Here is a 16,191-nt window from a genome sequence, read left to right on the forward strand (position 1 = left end):
ACAAATTTATCATGTCTTGGGTTTTCTGGTTTTGCTTTAGTGCTTCTAATATTTTACAACAATATGAGCAGCTGACAAGACAGCGAGCGAAGGGGAGGGCGGACCCTGATGAGAGAGGGATTATGATTGTCACACAAACGACGAGCAATGTATGGCCATTTTGGTTATGGATCTGAAGGTTATCATCCTTTAAATCATGTAAAAGTCCGTAAATTTTGTGCAAGGTTAAAATTGCAGGCTAGTAAATGCACTGTTTTTTGGTTCACTACGCGTTCTCACCTGAAGTGAACTGAACTCTAGCGCACTTGGAGGCAAACCCAGACCCCCATTTTCAAGCGGACCAGAGTTTGGTTTTTTGGTCCGCACCAGAGTATGAATGAGCGTTCACTCCACCCCAGTCGAACTGTATTACCCCACGAAACGCTCCAGGGTTCGGTTAAAATGGACCAAACTGGTCGGATGTGAAAGCAACATAAATGTAAAATCCCACAAATGAAAGTTAAGTGCAGAGCCAACACAAGAAATGCGTCACTTGTATGTATACGGTATCTGACTGCTCTGTGTGTCTCAAGCCTGTCTGGCTGTCATTACCAGTCATTATCCAAGGTAGTTTTGCATAGTTAAGGTTGAGCCAAGAAACCAACCTACAGATTCTGTTTCTGACTCTTCCAGGGCTACAACAAAGCTGTGGATTGGTGGGCACTTGGAGTTCTCGTCTATGAAATGGCTGCTGGTTACCCTCCCTTTTTTGCTGATCAGCCTATCCAGATCTACGAAAAGATTGTGTCTGGCAAGGTATGAAGAGAAAGTCACACACAAAGTCTCAGAGTTTAAATATTTGAATGAATTGTCATGCCTCTGCTTGCCTTTCAACCAAAAGCATCAACTTGCCATTGTTTCTCCAGTGTTTCTTGTTGCTGTTTATGTATTGTTACCAAGCATGTTATGTTAAATGGGTGAACAGCACAGGTATCTTGTTAATCCAGAGTTCCCTTTTCGCTTCTGTAGGTACGATTTCCCTCTCACTTTAGCTCTGACCTGAAGGATCTGCTGAGAAACCTGCTCCAGGTAGACCTGACAAAGAGATTTGGTAACCTGAAGAATGGTGTGAATGACATAAAAAACCACAAGTGGTTCTCCACAACAGACTGGATTGCCATCTACGAGAGAAAGGTATGTATTCTTTGTGTCATAACATAATTCTGCATCTGGAAACATGCAATGACACTGACATTTAGTTCTTAGTAAATTTACCAAAATAATGAAGACACGAGGTGACTCTGTCATGAGGTGATGGTTGAGAGGTGCCCCTTTTTGGTAAATTTGTCACATTCTCTGTTAGCAGCGATGATAGATTGCACAGTGACAAACTATTTGCCTCATGTATTTTCTAATTGCGAGTGAATTATACCACCGATTAAGACATTTGTAAAGAATATCAATTTGCAACCAATTGATCAGAACATTCCTAGATATAGCAGATATTTATGAAATTATTGAATTATTATTATTAATAATAATAATAATAATAATAATAAGCACAAGTATTTTAAACACCAGCCTTTGTTTGGCATATTTAAATTAAACATCCAAAAACAATTCTTTATTTTCTTCTGTGTTCTTAGGTCGAAGCCCCCTTCTTGCCAAAGTGCAGAGGCCCAGGAGACACGAGTAACTTTGACGACTACGAAGAGGAGGACATTCACGTCTCACAAACGGAAAAGTGTGCAAAAGAGTTTGCTGATTTCTAGTGAGTGGGCCAGAGTCCCATCAGGGCTCACATGTTTTGGTATATTTGCACTCTCCTGAGGGTTGAGGTGGAACTGAGGCCGTCACGTGTTCAAAACAAACGCCTCGTTCCTTCATTCCACACAGCTGAATGAGGTCCTTCTTGCCATGATCCTACGTGCAGTTAGCACTAACTTATACACAGGCACATTATGCAGACACTCCTCGTGCTGCAACACAAAAATACTAGACCACGTTCTCATCTTGTTTTTTATGTTTGCCACTTTTGAATAGCCTCCCTCCTCCTCATTTCAATTCAAATAACTATTTGAAAAGCAACACGACAACTGATATTATGCCCATTTTTGAATGGCACAAAGAGTGATTGATTGTATTAGCTGGCATTGCACATATTGTGATTTAAGCTTTGGGAAAATAGAAGGGATTTTTTTAGTTAGATTTTCTAACATGACATAAGTTCTGCCAGTTATCTGTCATCTGTCCCATACCTGAGTGTGTTTTAGGGTTCAGTTTATTATTCGTAAATCATGAAGACTTTACCATTAACCATTATTCATCAATCTTGTGTCCTTAAGACCTAGAACCGTGTTTTTGTGCATATAGGAAATATACGTATATGGGACATTAGATTTTCATTACATTAGCTTGTTTCACTTTTTGTGAAAGCATGACCAAAATTCGAAAACAAAGAAACTGGTGTTAAGTGGAGGGAAAGCAACACTGATGACTTCTTGAAGTTTCTGAGTTTTAGGCATTCAGCTTTTGAAGATATGGATTAACAGTGACAAGTGTTATTATGGAGCAGAAACTTGTCAATCAGTGCTGTATTAATTTAATTGTAGCATTGTTTTATCCATATCTGGTCACACCTCAGACTAGGTGTGGTATTAAATGAAAGGAATGAAATTATATATTTTTCAGGTACAACTATGTTTCAAAAGGAAGGAAAACTGAAGGGGTTTGAGTACATCACTCCACAAAACAGGTCATCTGTCTTTGGTAGGGCCAGGAATGTATGAAGTGCATTCACATGGCATTTTTCAATCGCTGTAAGGTCAGTCTGTTAGATATTCTTGAGAGTATGTTTTTGTGAATGCAAAGCAGTGTTGGTCATATAGACATATTTTGTCCATTCGTGGTTGCTTTTCGATTTTGTTTTTAAATTGTGCTTTAGCAGAGCACTCGGAAGCATTGTGTAACTGCCATGTTTTATTTTCATTTTTACTTTTGCATGTTTGTTACGTTTGTACAGCAGTGTCACATCAAGCTAATAGTGCCCTTAAGTGTTATCATATTTTTTGTTGTGTTTTGTTACCTTTAAATTGTTTCATAGCCTGGTACATTGATGCATTAGATAGGCAATTTTTATCTGAGTGACATATTCCTCTGCGTAATCCGACTAAAGCAAAACTAAACCATTGAAATAATAACAGATAATTGAAATATCATACCCTTAAAGTATTCATTCATCTTGGTCACCACTTGGTTGAAACATATACTTACCTCAACTATAGCTTGTAGTCTCTTTGAATCATTTTTAAACCAATTTGTACACTGTGATGGAGCAGTATTTGCTCATTCTTCCTTGCAACATTGCTCAGGCTGAGTCAGGTAAGTTAGAGAATGGAAAAAATGCGTCTTGTTACAAATTTTCAAAGGGAATAAGGTCAAGAGTCTGACTTTTGAAAAACATTTTCCTTTTGTCATTGTAAATCACTCCTGTTAAGTTATTGTCTACACATATTTAATACATATTTTCTCCCCTCAAGAAAAATATAGGTTTTATGAGGGATTTTCTATACTGAGCACCATTCATTTCCTGTGAATTCTGACACATAGCCTGTCCTTGCTGCTGAAATGTAGTCCCTGCCTCCGCAAACTCCTCACCGGCGTGACAGGTCTACGTGTATTTAACAGGTGATCATAGAATCTGTATGTCAAAGGTTCAATACCTACAAGGCCAAGGTGTCCACTTGTTGAACTTCCAGATGTCAGAAAAGACCTGATGGCTTCTGTGATCCTTTGATTCCCTCGAGGGAAGTTTGTCTCTGCCGTCCATGGGGAGGTCAGAGTTTGAGGTCATTTTTGTAGGTTGGTAGCTCAGGGTTGTGGGGAAATCAAAGTTTTACATTTCACATCTTGTTGGAAACAATAATGAATTGTTGACAGTCTTTCAATTTAACACCTCTTAAGTCTTCTGAAGTTTTGATCATTATTTGACATGGTGCTCAAGTGTTTGTAGATGAGAACAATGCAATTTAATCAAGTTCAACAATCTTAGACAACCAAATGTGAAAAAGGTTTGGTGACTGAATGCTTTTTTTTTAAGGTACTGATACTCTATATTGATATTGGCTATGCCTGAATTTAAACTTTTTTTTTTTTTCATATATTGAGCACACAATGTGACATTTTATTTAGCCCTGATTTCATTTCAAACGGCACCAGTGTTTTTTATGCAATTTTTATTTATATTAGAGATGTCTAATGAAATTACATTTTAAATGTTTAAATTTGCATAGTTCTTATTATATATAAGGAGACTCCAACATTTTTCTTTTCACTAAAATGTTAAACAGTGAATATATTGGATTATTTATTTGAGCCAGATTTTTTTTTCTTCATTTGCCCTTTCGAGAAATAAAACATTTATAGAAATGAAAATATTTACAACAGTTGATACACATTGATGCCTCTTATGCCTATTTAAAGTTGTGGGCATTTTATTTAACTTATTTTCTTCTTTCTCTTAACCTTTTTAGTTTGATTTCTTTTCTTAGGAAATTAATTAATTAAGGGGATTCAATATGATTTTCCCAGTTTGAAGGTTGAACAGAATGTAATTGCAGAATCTATGACTTTTTTTTTTATTTGGACAAACTTTAAAAAAAGAACCACCTGGGAATTTTGCATGTTTCAATCCAAACTGCCTGTGTGTAAATCTTCCCATAAAAATGTGTAGGAAATCCACAGCTCTTCTTATGTGTCATTATCCCCCATGTGTGTAATGTTTGTCATATTTGATGTAAATGATGGCACTTTTCAATCAATTTGAGTTCTTCGTAGCTAGTCACACATGCTAGTATGGGATCAAGTATCTGAAATGTGTCTGTATTTCGTTTGTGGGATATTTTGCACATCATTTAGAAGGCTAACACATTTTTCCCACCCATATTTACTTGTGTTTGCAAGGGGAATATACTTTGCTGTAGCAGATTTTATGTAACAAAAGATATGTCACTATAATAAATTCTTTTTATTAAAAAAACTATTGTTTGTATTCAATGTGAGGATAAATATTGCTTTATGTGTAATTACAGTGGTATACTTAAGCAGGTGGTTGATCATGCTGAACAACAAACGCTGGCGTTAAAACTAAGAAAAACTGCAGTTCCCATGATTCTCTGCTGCCGTGGGCGAAGGAAGCTAAACCGATGAAGAAGGGCTAGTTGCCTTTACTTGATTAAATGTTGATTTTATTAGATGAATATCGCCTTTTATTAATGTGCAATATATCTCCGTGATTAGAACACTTTTTGTTATCCAAAGTACGCGTATAGCTCGGACGAACTGTGGTTGTCCAACAGGAATTATCTTTAATAAGGTAACTGTTACATTTTTTATTAGCAAACCCAGCTAACGTAACTATCCCTGTTAACGTTAGCTAGCTTAATATGAAATACGAAGAGGCAGCGATTACATATTAGCTGTCGTCATTTCGCGCATCGTTATTTCTATATTGTGCCGTACTTAATTGTTATTTTAAACGTTATTTATGTGTGTGTCAATTAAGGCAATTTCTTGTTGTATGTAACGTTAACGTTATTTTGCTATTTTTTATCCAGCTAACGTTAAACAACGTGAGTTTCGGGTCATCACTGTCACACACTTCATCTGGTCTTTAGCTAGTTATGTTTGGGTTATACTTTTTTTTTCTTACTGTTCTAACAACTATACTATTTTACTGTTATTGCAGTGAAGACGTCCAGTGAATGCCAGACTGCGAAAGAGAAACAATAATGGTGTTTGAGCTTTCAACCCATTAAGTTCTCCGAGAGAAGATATCTGATGAAAAATTACTGCAACGTTACAGATCGTAAGAGACTCACTTAGCTTACTATGGCTAAATTACTTTGTATATTAAAGCTCAATGACAGCACAGGCTTCCTTAATCACCGGTAGTCCAACCACAACATGGCTTCTGTTTGAAATAAACCACAGTTCGTGTTATAAAGAAGCTTATAAGCCAAGTTAAATTACTGCTGTAAGTTAGCCCCTCAGTTGGTAGCTTCATCATGAACTCATGTTTTGTGACACCAAGCACTGTTAAAACTAAACTAAATTAACTCTCAGACTTTTTTTTAAACGAACACGCCAGTCTGAATTACAGCTAAATGTGTGTAAAATGATGCATAAAACTTAAATTACATAAGTTGTAAAACAATTATCTTGAATTTGAGTCTTTTACTCTAACTGCTAAAGCACGCAACTGCAGCATACACAGTGTATTTCGTGCTTGTGTAAAACCTATGGAAAACAAGTTTTACCTGTTTATGAAGTTATTTTATGTACAATTTGTGGGGAATATTGAGACCATTTGTTTTAAGTTGCTACATGTTGTGTTGTCTGTTTTGTAGGGCAGCAACTAATACATAGTTGTATCATTGGTTGAATGTAATAAAAAGAAAAACATTTTTAATCGTTTAGTCTTTTAAACGTTCGAAAATATCGTAAAATGTCCAAGGTGACGTGTTTTGTCTGACCAAAACCCAAAGATGTTCAGTTTACAATGAAATTGAACCGCAGAAACAGCAAATCCTTCACTTTTGAGAAGCTGGAACCAGACAATGATAATTGACTTAAACCGTTTCGATTATCTGTCATCTATTTTCTGTTGATTGTCTAATTTATTATTGCCAAATCGTTTCATCTCTTTGAAGGTTTCTTAAGACAGAAATATGTGTAAAAAATGATGCACAAACCTTGAACTTCAATATTTTACTCAAATTGTGTCATAGTTTCAATTAACAACCATAACAAGCAGCTGCAGAATATACAGTGAACGTGGAAGGTTGGAAATAGTAGTTTAGTTTGACAGTTCATCTTAAGTCAAGGTCTACTTACTAGCTTTTCCTGGAGCTTTGAACCACATTTCACGATCTTCGTCAAAAGGTAGAGTTTGCTGAGTTGTCAGCTTGTTCCAGAATGAATGGAATATGATTTAATAATTATTAGTTTTTATTTATTCTCCTTTTTTTCTTCTTTTATCAGCCGGCATGGAAGACAAGGCAAATGGCTCTGTTGACACCAAAAGGTATCTTTTACAACAAGTGAAGGACCTTTTTTATTAAAAGATTTGGAAGAACACAAAACTGTTCTTAAGTTAAGTTAAGTGTGCATGCACATTAAGATGAATGCAATTACTGTGACCCTACAGCCCAGTGGAGAACGGCCAGCTGCCGGACCCTGCCAACTGGGGGGTCGCCGATGTCGTCAATTACTTCAAAGCAACAGGGTTCGAGGAGCAAGCCACAGCTTTCCAGGATCAGGTTGGAGTGCTCTACCTGCTCAAAATTCCCGTCAAGTGATGAAAACAAACTAGGATGTTAGTCAAATATTTCTCTCTCCACCTGACAGGAAATCGATGGCAAGTCCCTGCTTCTGATGACCCGTAACGATGTCCTGACAGGGCTGTCAATAAAGCTTGGCCCTGCACTTAAAATCTATGAGTATCACGTGAAGCCGCTGCAAACTCAACACCTGAAGAGCAATGCCTCGTAGCACCGCAGGCCGTCCCAAACAATGACAATCATCGTGTCAGGAGACCCCAGGTTAGCTGCCACTTCACAAAGACTCCTCTGGCCACAGTGGCACCTTAACAGGATTTGAATGCTGTATGTTTTTATAAGTGTGGACCCCAAAAATGGGTGGCACGTGGAGTTCACTCAGCTGTTTACCCTTTCAGCTATGCTTGAGATATGTATTTTACTTTTGTGTGTTTTATTTAAAGAAGGAAATATGGGGTGAATACTCTGCGTGTGTACACATTTAAGTGTGTACGTATATGTGTGTTTGTGTGCAGAGTGAATTAACCCATGTTGGTTTAAAAAAAAAAAAAGTATTTGTATATAAGATTATATATAGTTTAAAACAGTGTATGTTGTCGTACCTGAACACTTTGATACATGCAGAAAATGAATGATTCTGGTGCATACAGTTTTGCCCTAAAATCTGTTTTTATGCTCTAAACTGTGCAGCCAAGTCCATGAAACGTCCTTAGCATGTAACAATGAAGCATTTTGTTATCCCAGACACAAAGAGCCAACCGAAAGCCTCATTGTCCCTGCACACCTACGTTATCTAGGCCAGAGGCTCTTGATATCAAAATATTTATGTGTATATATTCTTATGTTCCTACCTGTGGTGCTTTCAGAATTGTCGCACAGACAACTGTATTGAAGTGTGTATGACCAATGTATATGTGCAACATAACACTGGAGTTTGAATATCTGAATCAAAGATTTGCAATAAATGGTGCTCTTTTCTCACAAAATAATAGTGTATTAATTAATTTGTTTTATTTCATTTTATTTACTTACATCAAAAGCTTGAACCATATTTGAGGAAATCTTAAGTTGTAGTTGTAATTCTGACAAAATATTTAAAGGTAATTTTTGTTCTCTAGATTTTTGGCACGTTATTAGATTGATTTTTCTATTAAGTAACTTATTCAGATTGAAATGTAAATCACAGCAGCAGCATTTCCTGGACGTGTAGGTGCCTTCACAGCTTGGCTTGCTGTTTCCTGCGCACTGTCCCTGTGATGTTACCCGAAGGGTTATCCAAGGCAAGAAGAACCTGTGAGGGGAAAAATACAGGTCAGTAACCAAATAATTTCATGACTAAAAAACTTGGTAGTTGTAATAACAGAACTTACTTCATCTTTGTTGGTGAGGCCCATTTTTGTCATGTCTATGGTGATGTAATGCTGGTTGGGCATGACTATCTCTATTTCATCAACCTAAAAAAACAAAAAAAACAATACTTAGCCTGTGTTTTTCTGAATGAGCTTAATTAGCATGTTGCGTAATATTTAACTTCAAACTGTTTTATTAGATGTTACACAAACAATGCACCTCAAGAATTATTTCCCTCATCTGTAACATGAAATGACGCGTAAACGTGTGCGCAAAAGTAATCAGCCATACAGTATTTGTAAAGACGTGTGTGTGTGTGTGGCTGACAAGTTAGTTTGTGCATGTACTGTAAACATTTTTAGTTTCAGTTTTATTTCCTTGCAACAGATTTTACCTGGAGATGTGATATAAATCGTATGATCTAAAACGTGGATTTACCTCAGGAACTCTCTCCAGGGCCAGAACCTGTGTTTCATAAAGGGTCTTCTGCACAGAGGGTGAGAACTCTCCACGGTCGTAGGGGCCAGCAAACTTCTCAATAATCGTCTCCTTCACACACTTCCTATGAGTACGGTGATGTGATGATCATTAGATGTAGAAAGTGTGTAATTTCACTTTTAGGTTTTTTAAATATACGTCTTATTCATTTGAACAGAGATTTTCCTTCTTTATTCATGTTCAGAATTCAAAAACACATTTTACTCCTCTGGAAGATAAAGTTATAGACTCCATCATGGATACCTACGACTAAGATGTTAAGTGAATGCAGTGTCTTTTCACAGATAATTACCATGTAGCATCAAAGTCAATATCATGACTCTTGTTGTAGCGCCACCTAGCATAGACAGAGGTGCAGAAACACCTGTCCTTGGTCTCTTGCAGAGTTGTGAAGCGGTCTCGGTGGAAACCCTCAAAACCAGACTGGGTGGTTTTTAGCATCGTCATGTTCTTCACCCCACTGTGAACCACTGGGATGCCTGGAGCGCGGAGTTGGTGAGTAATCAGAAACATCAGGAAACATTTTGACAGTGTGTACCGTTGCACAGAACAGACAAAATGAAGTACAAAATGACCCATGAGCCCATGACAAGCCTGTCATCAGCATCATCATGCAGCAACGCCAAGGGCTTAGCTATAGTTTTAGATCCCTCAGTCAATAGTATTGAAACCACATCCAAACCAAAGAGGACCTATAAGAAGTTTGAACTCCTTCCAGTTCCTAGGAGATTTTTAACACCTCTTAAAAGCACAAAAAAACAAACAAATACATTCTCAACTTAATTGACTGTGTGTGTGTGTGTGTGTGTGTGTGTGTGTGTTGCTTACCATTGAGATTCTGTTCAACATCACAGAAGCGACATGCTTCTGGGCTATAGATGAATGCATGAGCATGCTCTACCCCATTCTGAGAAAACAAATGACAGTGACAAACTGGGTGATGATCATGGTTGAATTTAAGTGGTACTTAATTCATGGTGTAGCTTAGATAGTTTCAATGATGGACACACATGGCAGATGTTCTGACATGTCACAGCAGGAAAAGCACTAGTGTGAAAAAGGGGTGAAAAAGACTCTATTTGTAGTATTTGTTCCACTCGTGCTTTTCCAATTTATGACAAAGTATGTCAAGGAACATGTCTGCCATCAAAAAGGCAAACTCTCATGTCTAGGACTGATCACTGAACCCTGTGTTTTACCTTCTCCAACCTTCTCCATGGAGCCTCCTCCATGTAAACTTTGGCCCTCAGCACATGGTTGAAGGAGGTCAGGAAATGAAGACAGATATCCAGAGAAAACTGCTCGATGGTCTTCACCTGAACAGATGAGTGTAGCATAAAAAGCAGAGTAAGTCAAACCATTTCCAAAAAATCTCTACATAAAGGAAATGCAGACTTAAACACAAGTCATAACTGGACAAACATTTCAATAGGGTTTTTTAACCCTTGATTTTATTTGATCAGTGTTTGGGCTGCAGGTTGCCAGGGGTCACTTGTGTCAGTATAGTGAGGTAAAAGAATGACCATAATAGGAGTCTCGCAGTTTAACAAAGGAGGATCCCTTTAATATTTAAAAAAAAAGGCGTAATAAGGGAATATACAAGAACTGTATGTTTTCATGAATGCTGTTGAAGTTCTCCATTTCCCCAGCTTGTTCAAAACACTGCAGCACTGATTCTGAAGGGCCATGAACGTTTGACCATATAACTCCAGTTTTAGCCTCCCTTCACTGGCTTCCAATCTACTTAATGGTCCTAAATGGTCCTTGTAACATATAACATGTTACATGACCTTAATGAATGTACCCTGCTAAGATTTTTTTCCCCACATGTCAGAGAACTCAGGGCTAGATTTACTAACACTAGCGCAGTTTGCGCTGCGTCCGTTTATGCGAGTTCGGTAATAGCGCACGCTATGCTTCCACAGTTTGCGTAGTATTTATCAACCCTGACACCCATCAGGCAATCAGCGTCTTTCTCCGCCCACTATACCGTAAATTGCGCTGTAGCAAAGCGGTACTGGTGCTATGATATGGCTGAGTGCAGACTGCGATATTCCCACTGCTGATGCTATGACTGTTTGAAATGATCCTGATGCCAATATTTGTAATGTAGCGAGGAGTTTACGCTGAGTGGGAGATTCAATTTCATCTTTGATTTCTTCCAGTAACTCTAATATTGCATGTCTGCTTGATCTGTAACGCTAAATTATGTTGTGTTCACTGACAAAGTGTGATTCTTCTGTTAAAAATATTTTCAGCCTCGCCTATGTCTTCGTCTTGCTCAAATTGCTGTTGCCATTTCACCAGCGGCATAAAGGTCTACGAGGAAACTCGATTGCGGCTGGTTTAAAGAGGCGGAGAATTTCCCCCGCAGAATAGAGGCGCGCTCTTACTGACAGTCTTTGTAAATACCACGGAATATATAATTAGGTGCACTTTGCGCTTATCCTCCCACCTTTTTGGGTGGAACTCCCACTTTCCCCACGACCCTCCCACGAACGCATATTGAAAGCGCAACTTGGCTCTTCTCGCTCATGTGGCAGACAATCTGCGATTTTACCCAAGTGCGCCCTGTTTGTAAATAGCCCGCATCGGTTACGTCCGTCTTTGCGACCAATTAGCGCCTGGAAACAGGCGCAAACGGCTTGATAAATCTAGCCCTCAGGCCTCTAAAAGCCTATTGATATATTGTATATAAAATCCACAATCAGGGGTTTGGACTTTTATACCAATAAATGATGACAGCAATCCAACCCTATTCCTATCTCATTAGCATTACATCCTGAATCAGTTACTTATTATACAATTAATTTCACTTGCAGAGTGGACAGTCAGGTCTCTAACACCCTTCTGGTCCTCACTGCCCTCCATTGCTTTCTATGTATAGACATTGTTGTCATTGGAGTGATAGAAGTGTTGTGATGGGTAGAAAGTGGACGAGGTGTAATGTACAGTGTGGAGGATGGTGACCTACCCCCTTGAGCTTGGCCAGGCCATGGACGGTGTTCTTGATGGTGTCGGTGGGGATAATGTCTGAGTTGTCTCCAGTTAGATAATCCTTCCGCGATTTAAGTGTGAGCTCGACGTCAGCTTTCAGCTCAATGATGAAGTGGTGGCTGCCCTCTCTCCTGATCACCAGCACCTTCACTGTGTTCTTGCCGTAGCCTGTTCGCACAAACTCCACATTCTGCACACACAAAGGGACACATTACTGACATGTAGCAGTTCAGCAGTTGCCATTGATATAAACAGGTGTTTTGTGCCATAAGTATATATTTTGCTGGTATTTTAAACTGCTCATTGACTTTATTTGATGTATGCATTGTTTAGCATTCTCTTTTTCTTCTTTCTTTTTAGAGTTTGGTCTTCGGTCTGTTTACAGTCTGTGTCACCTGTGTGCATGAGCCCTGGGATATTTGTTCAGCACTTTTCTTCATTTAGGTTTATCTGTTACCTTTGACAGATATTTATTAAGAGTTTGCAGAATTTTCTATGAGTGTTACATGTACTAACATCATTTAATGTGGGACTGGTCCCTGATTGGTTGCTTTATTAATGCCTGTAATGTATTAGTAAGGTGGCAATATGACATCACAAGTTTAAATTTTAATTAATGAATTAGGGTTTGATGCAGGAGAAATGAAAAATATGCAAATTTATGTTGTTAGATTTCTCCAAAAGGATCCAAAACAGAAGTCTTAATGTGATAACTAGTTATCCGCAAGTACAGAAACTTGAAATCAATAAATCAATCTGCACTGACAGAATCATTATACTATACTGTACGTTGACAGCATCAGGGTTTGACAAAAGTTCATGATTTAGAAATGTTTTTTTATTTTTATGAGAAATGAACACTAGTTTGTTTGACAGACCACAGTTGGCCCTGTGGTCGTTCACCTCAAAAATGAGATAAATCCAGTGCTGACTCATTTACAGTAAAGTATCCTCTTATAGTTCAAAAGTAAAATGTTTTGTTTTATGTTTTAGAACTTTTTGTTGTTATATGCAAGCAAGTAAGCACAGTTTATTAATATAGCACCTTTCATAGACACCACTCACAAAGTGCTTCACAGTAAAAAAAAAAAAATCTAAATCAAATGAAATCACATACAGTCAAATAAATAAATAAAAGGTAAAACACCTGGCAAAATATACAAGGAGAACAGACATAAGACACAAGTTTAAAGCATATGCTACCTAAATGTGTCTGTGCACCAACATTTGTAAATTAATTCTAAAATAAACAAGGTTTAAATATGTGTAATATGTGACCATCTGTCAGATTGTGTTAAAAGCCTAGCAGCAGCATTGTAGACAGTTTGTAAACGGTGTAAAGAAGATTTTTCAAGGCAGATAAAAAGAGAATTACAGTAGTCCAAAAGGTGATGAGATAAAAGCATGGATTAGCATCTCCATTTCATTTCTCTACACAAATGACCTAGGTTTTGGCTATGTTTGTTAGGTGAAAGAAACATGATCGAGTCAGCGTCATAATATGAACATCAAAACTCATGGATAGGTCAAAAATCACACCCACATTAAGCAGACTAGGTGGAGAAGGTGAGGATAAGGCACCAAGGTTTTGCCTGATTGCTGACTGAAGGTGTGTATGACATAATGAATGGTTACCTGATCTGAAGGAGTTGCCATGGTATCTTCCTTTCCTTTACCTGCTGTCTGTCTGCCCTGTTCCTCCAGCCAGAGGTGTCTCTACCGATTGAGGAGGATTTTGTAGAGAGGGTGGTGCTACCTTTGCACTTTATTTTGCTATTGGAAGTCATATTTGGCCAAGCTTGACCCGTTTTACCTGTTACAGGGTGTGTGTGTGTGTAATTACACTTTCAGGCATGCAAATGTATACACAAACACACACTCTTGCTTTATTTAAGATCAAAGAGAGAACCCAAAGTACATGTCTGGATAAGAAATAAATAAATACAGGTCTTTTTGTTGTGTTGGATTCTAAACCGCCTGTTTTATCACTGGACTCTGAAACTTTCCATAGTTCCAATCAGTCAGGCTATATTGAGACTGAATAGCTGAGACATCCTGCACAGACATAAATACTTGGCACTTAATAAATGCTGTATTTCCCATTGTCAAGTTGTAAGTCAGTAATAAGAACATCTTTTGGGTTGCCAGGTTGTTAAAAAATAATGGAAGCAAGCTTATTTTGTTTTACACTTGTTTGACAAATGTTGATGCATATTAGTAATCGTGAGAAACATTTTTAAGTTTAAAAGAAAAAAAAGGTTGTTTTTTTTTTTTTTAGTTTGTTAAAATTTTTTTGAAAAAAAAAAAAATTTTAAATATGTTACACTGGGTCTCACACCAAGAGGTCTGAATGACCATTCCTGTGATGTTGTTGATATCTAACAGGCAACAAAGAGAATCTAGGTACTTGATTCAATCATTATGGTGTTGTTGGTTGATGTTATCTGGGCTACTCACTGTGATTGGAACTATGATTTGTGTACTTGGTTGACTCTAGATGCATATGTTGTTCCTCTCCTTTGTGAATATCCGTGTGCTGGAAATTGTAGATTACTGTTCCTATAGGTTTTAGGGAAATTCTATTTCAAATATAGAGCCGCGTCTATCTAGATCTAGCCACATAGAAGGTGTGACAGCTACTGGCTTGACGTTATTCATTTGTGCTGTGAGGCTCTTACCTAGATTTCTGTGTATAATATGTGTACATTTGTTTTTCTTAACATGCATTTGTATTATTTGCATTGTATTGTTACCTGTGAGGTTTTATGTCTCACCGGGATCATCATATGACCACAGCATGTGCATTTAAAGATGGCGTCTCTGTTTATATAACTAAGTCTAATGAAGAACATTGGCTCAAAATGATAAAGAAAAAAGATAAAACAAGTGTAAGGCTTGAGTAAGATGAATACCAGTCAACCATAACCTTTACCTATGGTACCTTTACCTTCACTTTACCTATATATATATATATATATATATATATATATATATATATATATATATATATATATAGTACAAGCTACTCATTATGCATATACATTTACTACATTCCTGTTTACATTCAACTTATTCATTTTCAATTACTGAATACCAAAAATCTATTTCCTTTATTTTATTATTTTTTATTTTTTCCTAGATTCTCATTTTGTTTTTAACTTGTGTAATTCATTTTTCTACATATTTAATTAGCATTGTTGGAGGGAGCCTGAGACCAAAGATATTCACTGACGACTGCTTCTCTGTAGTTATTGTGTGAATCCTAGTATTTAACTTGAAACTAATGATTAACCCTTTATAAGGGGGTGCCTTTTACCGATATACTGTATCTGGAAATGTACTGAAACCATTTCCAGCTTATACTAGATTTCACTAAGTTCACTAAGTTAATGACTAATAATAGTCCAGAAAGACTGTCTGCTGATACAGTTCCTACAGATGTGTCTCACCCATGTGTGTGTACCAAAAATGATAAATATATATTGATTTTAACGGGGGCGTTTTTTTATTTTTAATTTTATTCACTCTCAAAACAATTCCTTTGTGACCACAAGCTTGATTTAGTATAAAAGAAGAATTAATGAATCTTAAAAAATGATATTACATTACATTAGATTTTGATATAAACTCAGTGCATGTTGGTTAATGCTAGAAGTGAGGACAGATTCGTAAAAAAGCATAGTTACAGATTATTTCATTAGTATTTGGTCTATGCAGACACAAAGTCCATGGGTTTGTTTGTTTAAAGGAAGCAACCGTGTGCCCTGATTTTGAGACTTTTTCTTTGGATCCCTCGTAAGAACAACTCATATTGTAGTAGGAATGGATTGTATTGGTTGAATTTATTCATCCATAAAACCTTGAATAAATTATCTTACTGTAACATATTTAAATACTTAATTTTGTGCCCTCCATGTTAGTAATTTACTGTTTGATTGTTGAGTGACATGTTTTACTTTTTCACTGGTGGTTTTCTTATTTTTAAGTAACGTGGAACTACAGATTAAAAGACAGATTAACTGCACAATTG

The 16,191-nt window shown here is 37.1% G+C and overlaps 3 protein-coding genes across 6 annotated transcripts in view; 2 read left to right on the forward strand and 1 right to left on the reverse strand.

Annotated features, from left to right (window-relative positions):
• The window catches only part of prkacba (protein kinase, cAMP-dependent, catalytic, beta a), a 15,826-nt gene extending 10,809 nt beyond the window's left edge, over positions 1-5,017 (forward strand). For all 3 annotated transcript variants that reach the window (XM_039811697.1, XM_039811698.1, XM_039811699.1), the window contains 3 exons: positions 673-795; positions 1,009-1,173; positions 1,626-5,017. In XM_039811697.1, the coding sequence (XP_039667631.1) occupies positions 673-795; positions 1,009-1,173; positions 1,626-1,751 (414 nt within the window). In that variant the 3' untranslated portion in view covers positions 1,752-5,017. The remainder of the gene's footprint in view (positions 1-672; positions 796-1,008; positions 1,174-1,625) is intronic.
• Positions 5,018-5,167: 150 nt separating this feature from the next.
• On the forward strand, positions 5,168-8,305 carry samd13 (sterile alpha motif domain containing 13). Of its 2 annotated transcripts, XM_039812396.1 has the most exons (5): positions 5,168-5,353; positions 5,726-5,845; positions 7,021-7,063; positions 7,187-7,298; positions 7,387-8,305. In XM_039812396.1, exons 2-5 carry the CDS (start codon positions 5,818-5,820, stop codon positions 7,528-7,530), a joined length of 327 nt encoding a protein of 108 aa, XP_039668330.1. In that variant the 5' UTR covers positions 5,168-5,353; positions 5,726-5,817; the 3' UTR covers positions 7,531-8,305. The 2 variants fall into 2 exon arrangements, with proteins under 2 accessions (XP_039668330.1, XP_039668331.1); XM_039812397.1 differs by lacking the exon at positions 5,168-5,353 and having other exon boundaries at positions 5,729-6,921.
• uox (urate oxidase) lies at positions 8,306-13,928 on the reverse strand. Its single transcript, XM_039812395.1, has 8 exons — positions 13,797-13,928; positions 12,139-12,351; positions 10,364-10,480; positions 9,993-10,071; positions 9,457-9,643; positions 9,105-9,228; positions 8,687-8,770; positions 8,306-8,607 (listed from the first exon to the last, which is right to left on the reverse strand). Exons 1-8 carry the CDS (start codon positions 13,815-13,817, stop codon positions 8,533-8,535), a joined length of 900 nt encoding a protein of 299 aa, XP_039668329.1. The 5' UTR covers positions 13,818-13,928; the 3' UTR covers positions 8,306-8,532.
• Between the last annotated feature and the right edge of the window lie 2,263 nt (positions 13,929-16,191).

The sequence above is a fragment of the Perca fluviatilis genome, chromosome 9, assembly GCF_010015445.1.
Source record: "Perca fluviatilis chromosome 9, GENO_Pfluv_1.0, whole genome shotgun sequence".
NCBI classification, from domain to species: domain Eukaryota; kingdom Metazoa; phylum Chordata; class Actinopteri; order Perciformes; family Percidae; genus Perca; species Perca fluviatilis.